At 50.7% G+C, this 16,968-nt stretch overlaps 1 protein-coding gene across 1 annotated transcript in view; it reads right to left on the bottom strand.

Annotated features, from left to right (window-relative positions):
* TDRD9 (tudor domain containing 9) overlaps positions 1 to 16,968 on the bottom strand; it is a 2,495,642-nt gene that overhangs the window by 1,682,803 nt on the left and 795,871 nt on the right. The window contains exon 13 of the mRNA XM_086937885.1: positions 591 to 695. Coding sequence (XP_086794011.1) covers positions 591 to 695 — 105 coding nt within the window. The remainder of the gene's footprint in view (positions 1 to 590; positions 696 to 16,968) is intronic.

Genomic DNA, 16,968 nt, shown 5'->3' with positions numbered 1-16,968 from the left:
TGACTATTTTAAAATGTATTTTAATTAAATTGTTTAAATAAAATTAATTAAATTAACTTAATAACATTTTTAAAAAAAGGAATACTTACCTATACTTACGATGTAATGCCATGCGTTGTAATAGCATCTGCTATGTAATGCCATGCGTTGTAATGGCATCCGATGTAATGGATCCTGCGTTGTAAAATCAGCGTTGTAACGAAATGCGACGTAAAAGAGCGCGTTGTACTGACACCAATCCATCACAGAAGATGGGTGATTAAGAGGAGGAAGGTGCTATGCCAAGCCCAGCGACTGGCTCTTACTTATCTGACATACGAAATTTGGAATGCGTGATGTGTTCAGCATATGGACAGAATGCTATTAGAAAGCATTGCAGTTTCATTTATTTAACAGCAGTTTTTCACCATTTAGTAGGTAATAAAATGAGTACAAAATAAAGAAGCAATTTATACCACAATTTATTCCACAGTAGAGTTCCTGAAGTGTTATCCTAACATACTGAAAATGCGCCAGATCAAATTAAATTAAGTGATTGCATCATAAAATGCTTATTTAAATATTTTGTGACTAAGTACTACTTGACCTACCTTTTCGCTGATTACAGCTAGTCTTGGAAGCCCAACTCAATCGAAGACTCTGATAATTTGTGTCCTCATCTGAAACCAGCGTCCTGGTCAGACAAAAATCTATGACTAAGACAAACATATAGTACAATTGTAAGTGCTGCAAGCATGTTAATTTAAATATATTTTTGACCATGATACTTTTCAAGCTTTCTAGACAAACAGAAAATTCCAAACGATAGTCAATTTTACTGCATTCAAATAGCGCTTAAGGAAAAAATATATATTTAAAGCATTGTGATGCGTAAAAATGGTGACTCAAAGCCACAGCTACTTTTATACAGACACCTTTCTTACACAGTGTTCGATCGGTTAGTGTGCTCGGTGTTTCTACACTTGTCTCTAGAAATTAATTTCATTTTATTTATCAAGCACTTGCGCCCAAGCACTGTACATCGTTGACAGAACATAAAATAAGAGAGGTAAGGAATGCACAGCAGAGTAGCTTCACTCAAGAGATTACAAAATCTTTTGGGGAAAGGATTAATAAAAAGGTGTGATTTCTAAGAGGGCAGGAAAAGGAAGGAGGTAGGGAGAGTACAGAAGAAGAGAGTTCCACAACTTAAGGACAAAGGATATGAACCGGATGTCTCAGTTGGATTCTACTAGAGCTCTCTTTTGAATGGACTTTGTTTTTATCATCTGATTCAGACCTAGAATGAGGGGCGTGGCTCGGCCGGCTGCAAGTTGCCGCACTCTTAGTGGGCTCTGCCGGCCAAGCGAAAAAATCTGTCATTATCCTCCAGACATCGCACCCTGCTGGGCGCTACTCTACTGATTCCCGACCCCAGGGGCTGTCCTGCACCTACCTGAGTGGTTTTGTGTGTCTGCTGGCCCGCTGGACAAAGATATTGGCATCGTGGTGAGCGTAGGTCCCCTGCACCGGTGCAAACCTGCGGGCCGCTGTGCCTGCCTGGAGGGGAGCCTGCTGTGTGTGCTGGGCCCAGCTACGAGGATTGTCCTCCCGTCCCCCTCTGGGGAGTGTAAGGTATAGTCTTTCTTTTAGTTTTACATTCTTGTGATGTTATTGTTTTGCTATGTGTTCTAAGTGATTCACGTTCTGTTTCTGGCATCCTCGCAGAGAGTGTACTTTCAAACATGTTTGTGTTTGAAGGTGCATCTCTCGAGGATGCTCTTACAGTTTAAATATACAGTTGTTGTGTTTTTCAATGAACTGATATTTTACCTGAGAGCTGGTGGCGCTCCAGTGTGATGCTGTGACTACTTGGAATAAAACCCATTTGGATTTAAATCTACACCTGCGATTCTTCCTTCTTGGATATAATATTCTTCTTTACATTTGGCGACAGGATTTGGGAAAATTTCAACCATTTTCAGCATTTTCACTAATTTCTTGGATCGTTACTCTCTCTAGCAACGATAATCTTCCAAGAATGTATTTGTTCCACTGTGCTCATTTTTAAGAGAAACGCGTGTGTTTCACTCACCTTTTTGAACAGAGGTTGAAGGTGTTGTTTTCATCGATTTATGGATTTTTGACCAGATACGTGATTTTACACAGAGCTCTTTGAGCTCAAACCACGCAAGGGCAGATCGCGATGACGTCATCGCGCAACGGAGGTATTTAGATTCTGAAGATGATTTCTTAAGAAAAACGCTAAGCGCACGAGTGATTTTGCTGTAAGGTAACATCTCATTTGAAAGTCGTTGCGCAAGCGTTCAGTTAGACGGAAATCTTTTAAAAGCTTCATTCCTTTGAAAGATCTTCACAATGGTATGTGCAAGTTTTAAATTGACATTTCACAAGTGATTTTTAATTCAGTAAAGCAGGTTGGGAATTTTGTTTTGAGCATTTGAAAAACTTTGGAGTTTTAAAAGACTGCTTTTACTTAAATTTGAAGAAACAGAAAGAGTGCAAGACGCAAGAGCTTACTATGTCTTCATTTTACATTTCAAAAGTAAAATACATTCATGGGAAGGAGGCTGTAAATAGCTCCTTTGGCTCTTTAAAGACACTTGACATTTAAAAGACTGGTACATTGCTGGTAAGGAGATTGGAAACATCTTCTTGGGCATTTTAAAGGCATTTAGCATTTTAAAGACATTTAGCATGTTAAAGACATTCAGCATTTTAAAGACATTTAACATTTTCAAGTCTGCAGTTAAAAGCTAAAAGAAAGGAAGAGTACAAAAGTTATTTAAATTTTCTGGATAGTATATTGAAGCATATTTACAAACGATCTTATTTTCAGGGTATTTTATTTATTTTAAAACATGGCTAATCATCAACAGGTGATTATTCTGAACAAATTTTTACCTGTTAATGGAAAACCTGTGGAACCGTGGAAAACTTGGTTTAGAAGCTTCGAGAATTATTTAGTGGCAATTGATGCAGAGGATTATGCTCCTGAAAGGAAGCTTGCTATTCTTTATAGTCACTTGGGGAGAGCTGGTAGAAACGTTTACGATAACTTACCACTTTCAATTCCACCTTCAGGAAGAGGTGAGGGCTGGAATGTTTACAGAGATGCAATTCAAAGACTTAATAGGAAATTTTTGGAACTTCCGAATTTCATTCTGGAGCGTTTTAATTTTAGAAAGAGAAAGCAAAACCTGGAGGAAAGGGTAGAAGACTACATTTCAGTTTTGAGGAACATGTCAGCTGATTGCAACTTTGGGGCTGATCTAGACATTTACATCAGGGGTTAATTTGTTTATGGTTGTTGCCATAAAAAAATTCAAGAACGAATCTTGAGTTGCAGGGATCCAACATTGGCTGAGGTGGTTGATATGGCTAAAAGTATCGAAAAGAGTATTGTTTCTTCAAAAAGTATTATGCTTGAAAATGTTTCCCCTGTTAACCTTGTGCAGAATGATGTTTCTGTTAATGCTGTGTCTTTTAAGAATAGTATTAGTAAACCTCAGCAGAGAGGTAATACCACTTTTTGTTTCAGGTGTGGATCAAGAACACATCTAAGTAAAAGTCCCATGAGCAATGCTCTAGGGAAGAAGTGTACAAGCTGTCAGAAGTTTGGTCATTTTAATAGTGTGTGCAGGGCTAGGCCTACTGTACACGTTAGGTCAGTGTCAACACTTGAGAATACTGATCAACATGATGTTTTTTCAGGGTTTGATGTGGTTCCCTTAGAATCTGGTATGCAACATGTTAATATTAACACCTTAGAATTACCTTCAGTTTTAAATGAGTCTCTGCAGGGAGGAATTGTTCAACTATAAAAACATTAGTTTGTTTGGGTGCGTTTGAAAAACCTAAGGGTTTTTTAGTTGGTGCACACACTTTGTCTTATTGGGTGTCCTCAAAATTTATGCCAAGGTTTGGCAGGAACTTTTCATTTTAAGTAATATTTTGCTGTATGCAGATAAAGGGACACCACCTTTTTCTTCCCGCTTGGCATCAGTGGAATGTGTGCATGGAGTTTACTTCGGCTTTGGTAAGCTTAAAGTATATTATAGTAGAAACTTGCAAAAGAAGTATTTTGATGTTTCTTCTTATTCTGTTCAATTTTCTATGAAGGACTATGAAGATTTCAAAATGTCCGGTTTTTATTGAAAAGAAGGGGTGGTGGTGTAAAAGGGCTTTTGTGAAAATGTTCATGGTTCAAGCATTTTCATGGTTATAGCTAAAATAATTCTGCTAAAAGAATTCTTTGTTACAAATCTGATTCTCCCTATGATGTATGTTCACATCTTTCTTTAGGTTCACTCTCTGATCATCCTAATAACATTCTTTATTTTCCTGTTTTACCTTCCACTTAGTCAGCAGGTATGGATTTGCATTTTACTCCAATGTTTTCTCAAATGTCTTCCACTACAAATGAAATGTATGAACCTTTTAGGCCAATTCCGGTTTGTTCCATTCAAACAAGGTTTAAGGATTTTTTATATGTCTTAGTGTATTTGTTTTGGTTTTGCATTTTTGTTTATTATAGGAAGGTAGATGATGTAAGGTATAGTCTTTCTTTTAGTTTCACGTTCTCGTGATGTTATTGTTTTGCTATGTGTTCTAAGTCATTCACGTTCTGTTTCTGGCATCCTCGCAGAGAGTGTACTTTCAAACATGTTTGTGTTTGAAGGTGCATCTCTCGAGGATGCTCTTACAGTTTAAACATACAGTTGTTGTGTTTTTCATTGAACTGATATTTTACCTGAGAGCTGATGGCGCTCCCGTACGATGCTGTGACTAATTGGAATAAAACCCATTTGGATTTAAATCTACACCTGCGATTCTTCCTTCTTGGATATAATATTCTTCTTTACAGGGAGTCGCGCTGCTGCCCGGGGTTGTGACTGCGGGGTGGGGGCCATCTGTGGGCGGCCGGGTGGTGTGGCGCTGCGACCCTTTGCTCGGGCCACGGTGCTGGCGGTGCCTGGCTGTCCCGGCAGTGGGCCCCCCTCGCTTCCTCCGTCGGTGCCTTTCCCCATGGTGGGCGCTGACCCCCAGGGCCTGAGTGCATTTGAGCAGCTTTGCCTCCTCTGCGGGATCGCCAAGGGCCTGTTCTCCATCTGCCTGCCTCAGGTCCTGGGCCTGCTGCTGAGCGGTCTGACTTGCGGACAGCTGACAGGCTGCGGGGGCGGCCTCCGTGACCCGTGTCGCCTGGAGTGGGGCCTGGCTGTAGTGGGAGCTGCCGCTGACTTCCAGTGCTTCGGGCTCATTCCATCTCCGGGGACCTGGTTCACCCACGCCGGAGTTTCCTGACTTGGCTTTCGGGCCTCTGCGGGCCCCGCTCTCCCACGCATTTGGCAGATCCTGGCTGTGGGGCGCTGTGCTGCTTGAGGCTCTACCTCTGGAGGTCCCTCCCTGCTGCCACCCGCTGCTGCCTCCCGCCCTGGATCCCTGCTGTGCGGCCCCCCTACTTGCTTGGGGGTACCAGAGGTGGTGGTCTGGACCTTCCACCTTGCCCGTCATCACACTGCTGCTGCCTCCACCGGTTTCCTCGAGGTTATCGTGGCGTCACCTGCGCTGCCTCACCTGCTGCCTTGAAATCCACTCTGCTGCAGGTGTGCCACCTCGCCCTGCTCTGTGCTACGTTCTGCAAGTGTGGTGCCTTCTGCTGGTACGGCGGGCCTGGCGGTGATCTTTCCTTTTCTTGTCCTGCATTGGCCCTCACCCTGGGACAGTGTGATAGTGGTGGGGTCAGGATTTGGTGGTCTGCTGCTGAGGAACTCCATCTGATCTGCTAGGTACCGGGCCCTCATTGACCACCTGCTTTTGCACATTGAACGTCGCCGGCTTGCAGGTCTTCAGTACCTGCTCGGTGGCGGACGGTACGCCTTGGACCGCTTTCTGCTCCCGGTGGCCACTCCTGGGCTGCCTCTGTAATTCCCCTGGACGGTGACCGGTGGCCCTCGCTCCCTTTCTCGCCTCCGTTCTCCTGCGGAGTGCTGTGTGGCTGCTCCGTTGCTTGCCCTCGCCTCCACTCCAGGGTTGTTGTGACTGACAAGTGATTTCCGAGATGGGAAAGAGCGATCCTAAGCAGCTTAAGATAGCTTTTGAGCTGCGGAGGTCCTCAAGGCAGGAGATCGCGGGTGCGTACTTTGCTGCGGGGGGTGGGGAGGTCCCACCGACCCGTGAAGATGATCTCAAAGCGATAATGTTGGATGTCAAGTCCACGGTCACCGGAATAGCGGCCCAGCTGGACCTGCTCTCGGCTCGCCTTGATAAGGTGAAGTCTCGTGTGGACTCCCATGACAACCGCCTGTTGCATGTAGAGTCTAGGGTCTCTGATGCGTAGGACGCCGCCCCCCAGGACCGGCAGAAGCTACTACAAATGGACAAGTCACTAGCCATAATCCGGGATAAGAATGAGGACTTAGAGGCCCGCTCCCGGAGGAGTAATCTGCGTATAACCGGCCTTTGCTGTTGTTCGTCTGTCATGACTGACATTATGTGTTGGTCCTGGAACATCCGGGGCTGAAAAGATCGTAAAGCCCGGTTAATCCTTTCCCATCTGCAGCGGCACATTGTCGATATTTGTCTCCTGCAAGAGATGCATCTTTTGCCCGGGACTGTCTCCAGGTTGCGTTTTCGGTTCTGGGGGAGGTCCATTCTGCTACCTACTCATCCTAAGCTATAGGAGTTTCGGTTTTGATATGTCGGGGCTTGCCCTGGCAAACCATTCATGCGATGCAGGACCCTGAAGGTAGATATGTGATTCTCAATGGGGTGCTGTTTGCGCAGCCTGTTAAAATTGCTGCGGTATATGGGCCCAATTGTGACTATCTGAATTTTTCAGGCATGTGTGGCACCTCATCTCCTCTTGCGGCCCTGCTGCCGTCCTCTGGGTGGAGACTTTAATATTGCCATTTCTGCTTCCCTGGTCAGATCGGGGACTCTCCCGTCCCACCCGAGCGCCACTACAGCCCTTTTAGCCATACTCTTCGATAATGCTCTATGACGTATGGGGCCTCTCCCATCCCAAAGAGAAAGAGGGCACCTGTTACTCAAGAGCCCGGGGTTGTTGGTTGCGCATTGATTTCTGAATTGCCACTCCGGACGCCTTGTCCTGGCTAACTGACGCAATGCATTTGGCTCGTACCTTTTCCAACCACGCGCCGGTCCAGATTCGCATCCGTCCTCTATTTACCCCACACAGGGCCTTCACCTGGCACCTCCCTTACAATGCTCTCCGCGACAATGTATATTTGTGCAGATATTCAGACCGCCATCACTAATTATTTTGACACCAATGCTGGCATCGTAGACTCTGCTTCCACCCTCTGGGAGGGATTCAAGGTTGTGATTCATGGCGAATGTATCTCTAAGCAAGCAGGAGTGCTACATTTCTATTCGTTCCACATTGGCTAAGCTCGAGGAGGAAATTCAGGAGCTGGATAAGGCCCAGGCGGCCTGCCCTAGTCCTGCGACACTTGCTCTCCTCCGTGCAAAACACACAGAATTCTCGGAGGAAGCTGAGCGTGAGTTGTCCTTTTTGAGCAGGGAGGGTCGCGCATTTCGTTTTGGGGAAGGGGATCGCCTGGGGCGTACACTTACCAATCTTCTGCGCCCTCTGGGTGCAGCTTCATAAGTCACATCCTTGTGTGATGGAGGCACTGGTAGGGCCACCTTCCCGGTGGAAATACAATCTCGCTTTCTTGACTATTACTCCCGGCTGTACTCTGCTGCCGCTCCTCAGATGCGTCTAGAGATAGATCGATATTTCGAATCCATTGCGTTAGTTTGGCTTGAGGATTATCATTGCAAATTCCTTGACGTGCCGTTCTCTCGGGAGGAAATCCTAGCGGCCATCGGCAAACTTCCTGGTGATAAGGCCCAAGGCATCGACTGGTTACCACCCTCATTTTATAAAACTTACGCTGGCATTCCGGTGCCTCACCTGGCTGCAATGTATGACGATTCCCTGGACAACTGGGCTTTCCCGCCCTCGCTCCGTGAGGCGTTGATAACCTTGCTTTTGAAACCTGACAAGCCTGCTGACAGGTTATGTTGCAACGCTGCACTGGGCCTGGTCGTCTCTCCACCACTTTTCTGGCACCCCCCCCTGCTATCAGCATTGTGGATCACCTGGATTTTCCTTCACTTCAGGCGCGTAGTTTGTCGGCCGTGGTGAGGCGTCTGGGGATGGCGACGATCTCGGACCTTTATCCGGGGAATACCTTCTATTCCCTACCGGAGGACTCCGGGTTACAGGACATGCTTCTCTTTTACCAGTTACGCGCCACATGTCGGAAGATGCATCCTTCCTTTCCACAACCTCCTCCCACCATGCCGGCCTTAGATAGCATTTACTTGACATCGACCCCGCGTAAATTGGTGACTCGCGTATACGCTCTGACCTTGGTGTCCGCCCCTATTTCTTCTGATTGTGCCAGAGTGGCTTGGAGCAAAGACCTTGGAGTTGAAATCTCGCGGGCGGATTGGTTGTACTGTTGTGGCCAGCCAAAGAAGCTATCGCCTAACTACCGTCTCTGTTTGATTCACTTCACATATTTGCATAGGCTGTACCGAACCCCAGTGCAGCTTCACAAACTTTGGCTTCTACCTGATGATAACTGCATGCGCTGTGCTGCGCCGGCCGCGGATTTTGCTCATCTAGCTTGGCTGTGTCCGAAGGTATCGGACTTCTGGCGATCGGTGTGCTTCGCGATTTCCGACATTACTGGCACGGTGGTGAGTCCGGAACCCTCCCTGTGTCTTCTCGGTTTCGTAAAGCCCTGCCACGATGCCTCACACCGTCTCGTTGTAATGCTGTTGGTCCTCGCCAGGCGACGGGTGGCCATCTGCTGGGGCCGCCGTCCTGCTCCCAGAGTCGAGAGTTGGTTGGAAGATGCCTCTTGTTGTCACACTCTCCTTTCTGAATTCTGGGACTTAATGCCTGCAAGGTCCCGTCCAGTCGACATCTCGGGTCCCTTAGTTGCTTATCCGCTTTCTCGCTCCCGCTCTAGTGGCGCTGCCTCACCCACGCTTCCTGCCGGCCCTGGGTCCGCGGAGGCCTCCAGTGCTGGCCAGTAGCCTGTCTTTCCCCTACCCTGCCGGGCGCTCCGTATCCTTGGGGACCTGCTGTCCCCCACCCCCTTTTCTTGTCTAGACATCTGCCTAAATCCTGTAGGTAGTGGGAACCCCAGGGATTCCGGAGGTTACGTCCATATTTGTTTTTGAGGTGTTTTTTTTCCTCGATCAATTGGTCGATATCACTGGGTTAAGTAATATATGTTGTGCCCACTGCTGTATATGCAAATGTGATTTGATACTGCAAAAAAATAAATAAAAGATTCAGACCTAGAATAATTGAGAAAAGGAAAAAAAGGGGAAGAGGAATTAGAGAATGACAGAAGTACATTAACCAAGGGAAAAAGCAGGGATGAAACAGAACCTGCTTGAGTGAGACAAAGGGTAAGGGATTGTATGGCAACTGATTTGTGAGATATTAAGTGGAATAAAGATAAAGCATCCTTGGTAACTAGCAACCCCGCCGTTCGACCACAGACCTCTGAGAAACGCACTAGCACCTTCTATCTTCTCCAGGTGCCAGAGTGGATCTGGAATAATTCGAAACAGCACTTTAACACCAACAGGTGGCACAAAGCCCAGACCATATTCCGGCAACTACCCGCAAATTACATCATAGAACCATGTATGGTGCTAACCAATGACTGACATCCGTTTGCCTCTTTTGTTCATGCCCATAGAGGTGGACATGCCATCGGGAATGCAGCACAGAAAACCTGTACCTTATTACCAGAAGTACAATACTACTACTCAGAAAGGAGAGGCTGGCTGTCAGACTGGTGAAAACTCTGCAGACAGAAAGAGTGGCAGGCATCGACAGGACTATGCTTGGTGCGTTCTTGTCATTGGACGTCTGATGTACTGGTGTCACGCGTATCAGACTGCTTGACCATGATTCTGCTTGGTGCCTGCTTTCCCGGAGCTCCCACAGGGTCTACACTACAGCCTACAGTCTTCAGCACTCCACCTGGTCCTGCCCAGCCTTCCCACCTACCTACCTCTCCCAGTGGCTGGGCTTTTCGGTCTCCCATTTCCAGCCTCACTGGCGGTGGCTCGCTAGTTGTAAAAGCGGAGACTGGGAACGACGGGTAACAGTAGGTGCTGCTTGCTGTCGGACCTGGAGTCACAAGGCGGCGGCCGGGATGACACCTCTTGTGCTCCAGAGGAACAGCTGGTTCTCGCCTGGCTGGGATTCTGCTCCCCACCTCACCTCCCTGCCCCAGCCCTCCTCAGCCCAGCCATCAAATGCCTACCAGAAAAGCCACGAGCCATCAAGCCCTAGGCTCTCGGCTAGTGACCAGGACCCAGAGGTGAGAGGCAAAACCTGCATTACCTGGATAACCTGCGTAGCCTGCAATAGCCAGCATCCGCATCTGAGAGCACATAGGTGCGGAGGAGAAGGTTGGGTAACCTCTGTGCACTAGTTTGCAACAACGCCCCCATTGTGGGGAAGATGACGAGATTAGGCCTTTGTGGCTTCCGAACCATTGGTTGCAGGGTCCTCAGCAGCCATAGTGAGTGTTCCCCATATAAACCCAGAGTTAATGCCACTACCTATGCTCACTACCCCGATCAAGAAGAAACTAGAGGTAGTCATGACCACCACAGAGGACAGCCAGGTCTAAGGCCGCTGAAGCCAGCACAATCTTTTAAATAAACTCTTTATTTGTACAGTTAATTAAAACCATAACAAAAATATAAAATACCTGAATATATAAAAAGCAGAAGATGAACATTAGACGGCAGATAAACAAGTAATGAGTCATAAAATTTGTAAAAATTAATCTCGTGCTTAAAAGATGCCATGTCTGGGACAGGGAGAACAGTCATGTTAATTGTACGAGTTTGTGATGGAAATTAAGACTTTACCACGGTTCCTCTCTTTTTCTCAAAATTAGTTATGAATTGTACTGCTCCGCAAATAAGTTGAGGATCCACGGAGCACAGTGTTTGTATAATAGCAGACCGACAGGTACGTGCTCCAATTTCATTGAACTTAGCCTTTAGTCTGCTCCAGCGTTCCAAATTCATGGCGGGACAGATGCAGATCAGATGAATTAAGTCTTGTTTTCATGCTCCACACAATTCGCACCCTTTATTTTCTTGCATCCGCCATTTTGGTTGGTCAAAGTTTGTTGAGAGGTTACCCAGCCTCAATGTAAGATATCTAGATTTGATATGCGCTGAGAAGGCAAGTGGTAGATATGCTGCCGGAACCAGCAATATGATTGTATTGTCATCCAGGCATGTTCGCAATGACTCAAGGATGACTTATCGTTAAGTAACGAATGCCTGCTGGCCGCCGCCTTTGCTGTTTGTTTGAACAATGGTACCGAAAGCCTGGTTTCCCAAAGTGGGGCCAATTTTGTTGTTTCTAGAGAGAGTTTTAAAAATTTGGCATACTGGGAATTAGGACTGTTATGGATTGCCTCCCACATGGCACGATAAATGTCTGTTTCCTGGTTCATCCAGACATCGTACCAAAATTTGACAGTCTCATATTTTTTTAGCAGGCCAAATTCAAGTCGCCCTTGTGCGGGTGATGCGTTAATTGGCAAACCAAATACACGCTTGTAGATTTTTGTTTGTATTTTTTCTTTCAGCTGTGCACTTTTCCTGTGATGTAATACGCTCCCGTAAGATATTGTTGGCAGTAACTTTGCTTTCATTACGTTTAAGAGCAGATTGAACACAGGGCCTCTAAGTCTGGTTGCTAGATTGCTGAATATGTGTTGCAAGGCGATCCCCTTCTTTTCGATGGCATTAAAATGCGTTGCGAAGTCTAGTTGTACCCCCAGATGCACAAGTTACTACTTGTGTAACGATATATCTGTAAGAGACATTAGTTAGTGATAGATTCCTTACCTTAGAATATCCCCAGGCGTCAGACTGGATCCGGAAATTTTTGCGTAGCAATACCCCTGCGCGCTGTTAGGCGTCGTCTGCGGCTCCGCGTCCGTCGTCGGCGTCGTGAGCGCCGGGATGACGTCATCGGAGTATATAGACGGCGCCCATGCGCGCTGACGTCAGTTCTGATAACACAGCTTTTCCGCGCCAGATACGCAGAGCCATGATAGAACTAACACTGGTGCCATGAAACTAGGGCCCTGAAAGGGGATGACCTTAACCCTAAATATCGGTTCGCAGAACGGGGAGGATGGGAGGGCGGTAAGGAATCTATCACTAACTAATGTCTCTTACAGATATATCGTTACACAAGTAGTAACTTGTGCATCTGAAAGAGACACGTTAGTGATAGATTCCTTACCTTAGAATAGATACCCCAGCAATACCAACCCCGCGGTGGTGGGTCTGCGAACCAATATCACACCAGAAAGTCCTGGAGGACGGAACGGCCAAAGAAGCCATCCCTCCGGACTTGACTGTCCAGGCAGTAGTGTCTTGCGAACGTGTGCAGCGAGGCCCACGTGGCTGCCTGACAGATGTCCTGCAGGGGGACACCGCGGCCCAGGGCAGTTGTCGTTGCCGTGGCCCGAGTGGAGTGAGCCCGCAATCCAGCCGGGGGCTCCTTCCTCGCCATGGAGTAGCATGCTTGGATGCACAAGATGATCCACCTGGAGATGGTCCTCTTGTGTACAGCCTTTCCCTTCTTCGCGCCCACGTAACCAACGAAGAGTTGGTCATCCACCCGGAATTGGCGAGTGCGGTCCAAGTAGTAGGAGAGCGCACGTTTTGGATCCAGACGGTGGAGCCTCTCCTCCTCTTTCGAGGGATGCGGAGGCGGAAAGAAGGTGGGCAAGGTGATGGACTGCCCGATGTGGAAGGCCGTGACAACCTTGGGCAGAAAGGAAGGTCGTGTACGCAACACCACCTTATCAGGGTGAACAGACAGGAAAGGCGGAGAAGAAGAAAGAGCCTGGAGCTCACTCACTCTCCTGGCAGAGGTGATGGCAACCAGGAAGGCCGTCTTCAGCGTAAGGAGGCGAAGAGGACAGTTATGAAGTGGCTCAAAGGGAGCACACATCAGATAGGTGAGAACAAGGTTCAAGTCCCACTGGGGCATCACGAAGGGAACAGGAGGGAACATGTGTGTGATGCCCTTCAGAAATCTACTCACTATAGGGGACTTGAACAAAGAAGGCTGATCAGGTAGCCTCAAGAAGGCTGAAAGAGCAGAGAGATACCCTTTAAGAGTGCCCAGAGCAGAGCCCTGCTGGGCAAGGGAAAGAAGAAAGAGCAGCACTTCCGAAAGGGGTGCAGAGAGGGGATCCACAGCCTTTGCTGCGCACCATGCCACAAATCTATTCCACCGGCAGGCGTATACCGACTTAGTGGAGGGACGCCTGGCTGCCAGAATGATGTCACAGACTTCGGGAGGCAAGTCAAATGGCCTCAACTGCCGCCGCTCAATCTCCAAGCTTGTAGGTGGAGACTGGACAGGTTCGGGTGCAGGACCGTCCCCTGCTGCTGCGACAGAAGGTCCTCCCGAAGAGGCAGACGAATCGGGGGATCGACTGACATGCTGAGTAGCTCGGGATACCAGTATCTTCGAGCCCAGTCCGGAGCCACAAGGATAACCTGGGCCCGGTCGCGCTTGATCTTCTTCAGCACTCTGGGCAGAAGTGGTATAGGCGGAAAGGCGTACAACAGGCCGCAGCTCCACTCGCGACGAAAAGCGTCTCCGAGCGAGTGCCGCCTTGGAAACTCCAACGCGCAGAACTGCTGACATTGCGCGTTCTCTTCTGTGGCGAATAGATCTAACCAAGGCTCTCCCCACTGTCGAAAGAGACCTTGCGCCACGTCCGAGTTCAGACGCCATTCGTGATCCATCATGCACCGGCGGCTGAGTTCGTCCGCCCTGGCATTCAGAGAACCTGCCAGGTGTTGAACCACCAGAGTCACGCCCTGATGTTCCAGCCACTGCCAGAGGCGCAGAGCCTCCTGGCAAAGGGTCCACGACCCCACACCGCCCTGTTTGTTGCAGTACCACATGGCGGTGGTGTTGTCGGTGAACACTTGCACCACGCTCCCCCTGACAGAGGGGAGGAATGCCTTCAGTGCAAGACGAATCGCCCGCAGCTCCAGAAGGTTGATGTGGAGCCGGGACTCCGCCGGAGACCAGAGGCCTCTGATCTCCGCCTCTCCCATGTGGCCTCCCCAGCCCTGGAGGGACGCGTCCGTCACAACTACGTGCTCCGGCTGGGGTAGAGAGAGGGGTCTGCCACTGACCCAGTCGCGGTCCGTGAGCCACCACTGCAGTTGTCTCGCAGTGCCCTCCGAGATCAGGACATGATCGGACAGGTTGCCCTGATGCTGGGCCCACTGAAACTTCAGGTCCCACTGCAGAGCCCGCATCCGCCACCTGGCGTGACGCACCAGAAGGATGCAGGAGGCCATCAGTCCCAGAAGCCGCAGCGTCAACCTGACCGAGACCCGGGATAACGGCCCGAAGACAGGAATCAGAGCCTGAATATCCCGAACCCGCTGCTCGGGTGGGTAAACCCGAAACTGCGCCGAGTCGAGAACCGCTCCGATGAAAAGGAGCTTCTGAGAGGGACACAGGTGTGACTTCGGCACATTGATGGAGAACCCCAGCAAGTGCAGGAGGTCGGCCGTAGTCTGGAGGTGGCTGACGACTGTCTGGGGCAAGCCCGCCTTCAACAACCAGTCGTCGAGGTAGGGGAAGACTGACACCCCTTGCCTGCGCAGATGGGCTGCGACCACCGCCATCACCTTCGTGAACACCCGTGGGGCGCTGGTAAGGCCGAAGGGGAGCACGGTAAACTGAAAGTGCTCGTGGCCTACCGTGAACCGCAGGTAACGCCGGTGGGCCGGCAGGACGGGGATGTGGAAATAGGCGTCCTGCAAGTCCAACGCTACCATCCAGTCTCCTGGGTCCAGGGCAGCCAGGACCTGAGCCAAAGTGAGCATCTTGAACTTCTCCGTACGGAGGAAGCCGTTCACGTTCCGCAGATCCAAGATAGGGCGTAGGCCCCCTTTGCCCTTCTTGGGTACCAGAAAGTAGTGGGAGTAACAGCCACGTCCTACTTCTGGCCCAGGAACGCGCTCGATGGCCCTCTTGGCCAAGAGGGCCGAAACTTCCCCTTGCAGAAGTCGCAAGTGATCCCCCGACACACGGTGGCATTGGGGTGGCATGGATGGAGGGGAAGACTCGAAGGGGAGGGAGAAACCCCTTCGGACAATTTGCAGCACCCACCTGTCCGAAGTGACTGTATGCCAGTGGGAGAGGTGATGGCGAACCCTGCCTCCCACAGGCGTCACATGGGCCTGAAAACTCGGACTAGGAAGGTTTTGATGCGGGGGCTGCTGAGGGAGGTGTGGACTGGCCTCGCCGCTGGCCCCGACCACCGCCACGGCGGTTCCCACGGCCGCCACCGCGTTGCTGAACATTCTGCGGCGCGTGGCTGACGGTCCGTGGTGGGGCGCCCCTTCCGTGGCCACGAAAGGAGCGAAAGGCACCCGATTGCTGGCGTGGGGCCGCAAGGCCCAAGGACTTGGCCGTGGCCCTGGAGTCCTTAAAACGTTCCAGCGCATGGTCTGCCTTGTCGCCGAAGAGGCGACGGCCATCAAACGGCATGTCCAGGAGAGTGGCCTGGACATCGGCCGAGAAATTGGCGGACCTCAACCAGGCGTGGCGTCGAACCGCCACCGTCGTTGCCATCGCCCTGCCCAGTGAGTCCGTGGTATCCAGCCCACACCGGATGGAAAATCGTGCCGCATCTCGGCCGTCCGCAAGGGTTTGGCTGAGTTTAGCCCTGACCTCCTCAGAGCATTGTGGCAGCACCTCCGCAACCGTGTCCCACAGAGTGTGGGTGTAGCGGCCCAAGAGACAGTTGGTGTTGACTGACCGGAGCCCTAGGCTCACAGACGAGAAGACCTTCTTCCCGAACTGCTCATATCTCTTGGATTCCCGATCGGGCGGGGCCGTCGGGAATGCGGTCTGGGAAGTGGAGGCCTGGATGACCAGGCTCTCGGGGGTGGGGTGGGTGGACAAAAAGCAAGGGTCGCCCGGTGCCGGGCGGTAGCGTCTGGCCACGTTCCTATCCACAGGGGGACCTGTGGCGGGCTTGGACCAAGTGCCCAGCAGAACGTCACACAAGGCCTCATTGAACGGCAGAAGGGGCTCCGCGGAGCCGGACTGCTGTTTGAGCACCTCAGTGAGGAGATTAGTCCTCACGGCCGCGACGGGGAGCTCAAGGTTTAGGGCCTTAGCTGCCTTCGTCAACACTACGCTGTAAGCAGAACCCGCCTCCGAAGCCACAGTCGGGGGCGATGTAAATCCAGTGTCTGGCGAGGTGTCAATACCACTGGCCTCCCCAAGCTCATATGTCCAGTCCTGATGTGACTGGCAATCACGTGCCAGAGGGTCCTCGGACCCCTCCCATTGCTCCTCGTCACCCAGCTCCTGGAGACCAGGATGAACAGCCAGGGCCTCCTCGTGGAGATAGAATTCTCCGACGGCCGACGGAATCGGCGCCCAGCGGCGCCCCTCCGACGCCTGAGGCGGACCGTAGGAAGCATTGGGGTCGGCAACCACTACGGCTGCCGGGGACGACACCTGAAGGGACGGCGCCGGTGAGGTCGTAAGGTCGACCGGCGAGGTCCCGGATCCGGAGCCGGATCCAGCGAGGTCGCGCGGCGCCGGGACCGAAGTCGCCAGCGGCGCCGGGCCCGAAGCACCCGACGTCGTCGGGGCCGAAGCGCCCGACCCGGAAGGACCTCCAGACGGAGCCGATCGGCCCGAAGGCGCCACGGGAACCGACTGAGGAGGGAGGGCCCTCATGGCCATGAGGTACCTCTCGACCTCCTCCTGCGACGCGCCGTGCCCAGGGACCCGAAGGTGTGGGGCAGGCGGCGACGCTTGCGACTCCCGCGGAGCCGCGTGGGCGGTGTCGCCCGAACCCCCGGCCG

The sequence above is a fragment of the Lissotriton vulgaris genome, chromosome 9, assembly GCF_964263255.1.
Source record: "Lissotriton vulgaris chromosome 9, aLisVul1.2, whole genome shotgun sequence".
Taxonomy (NCBI): Eukaryota; Metazoa; Chordata; class Amphibia; order Caudata; family Salamandridae; genus Lissotriton; species Lissotriton vulgaris.
The sequence above is the reverse complement of the archived record's forward strand: the minus strand, read 5'-3'. Positions and strand labels throughout refer to the sequence as shown.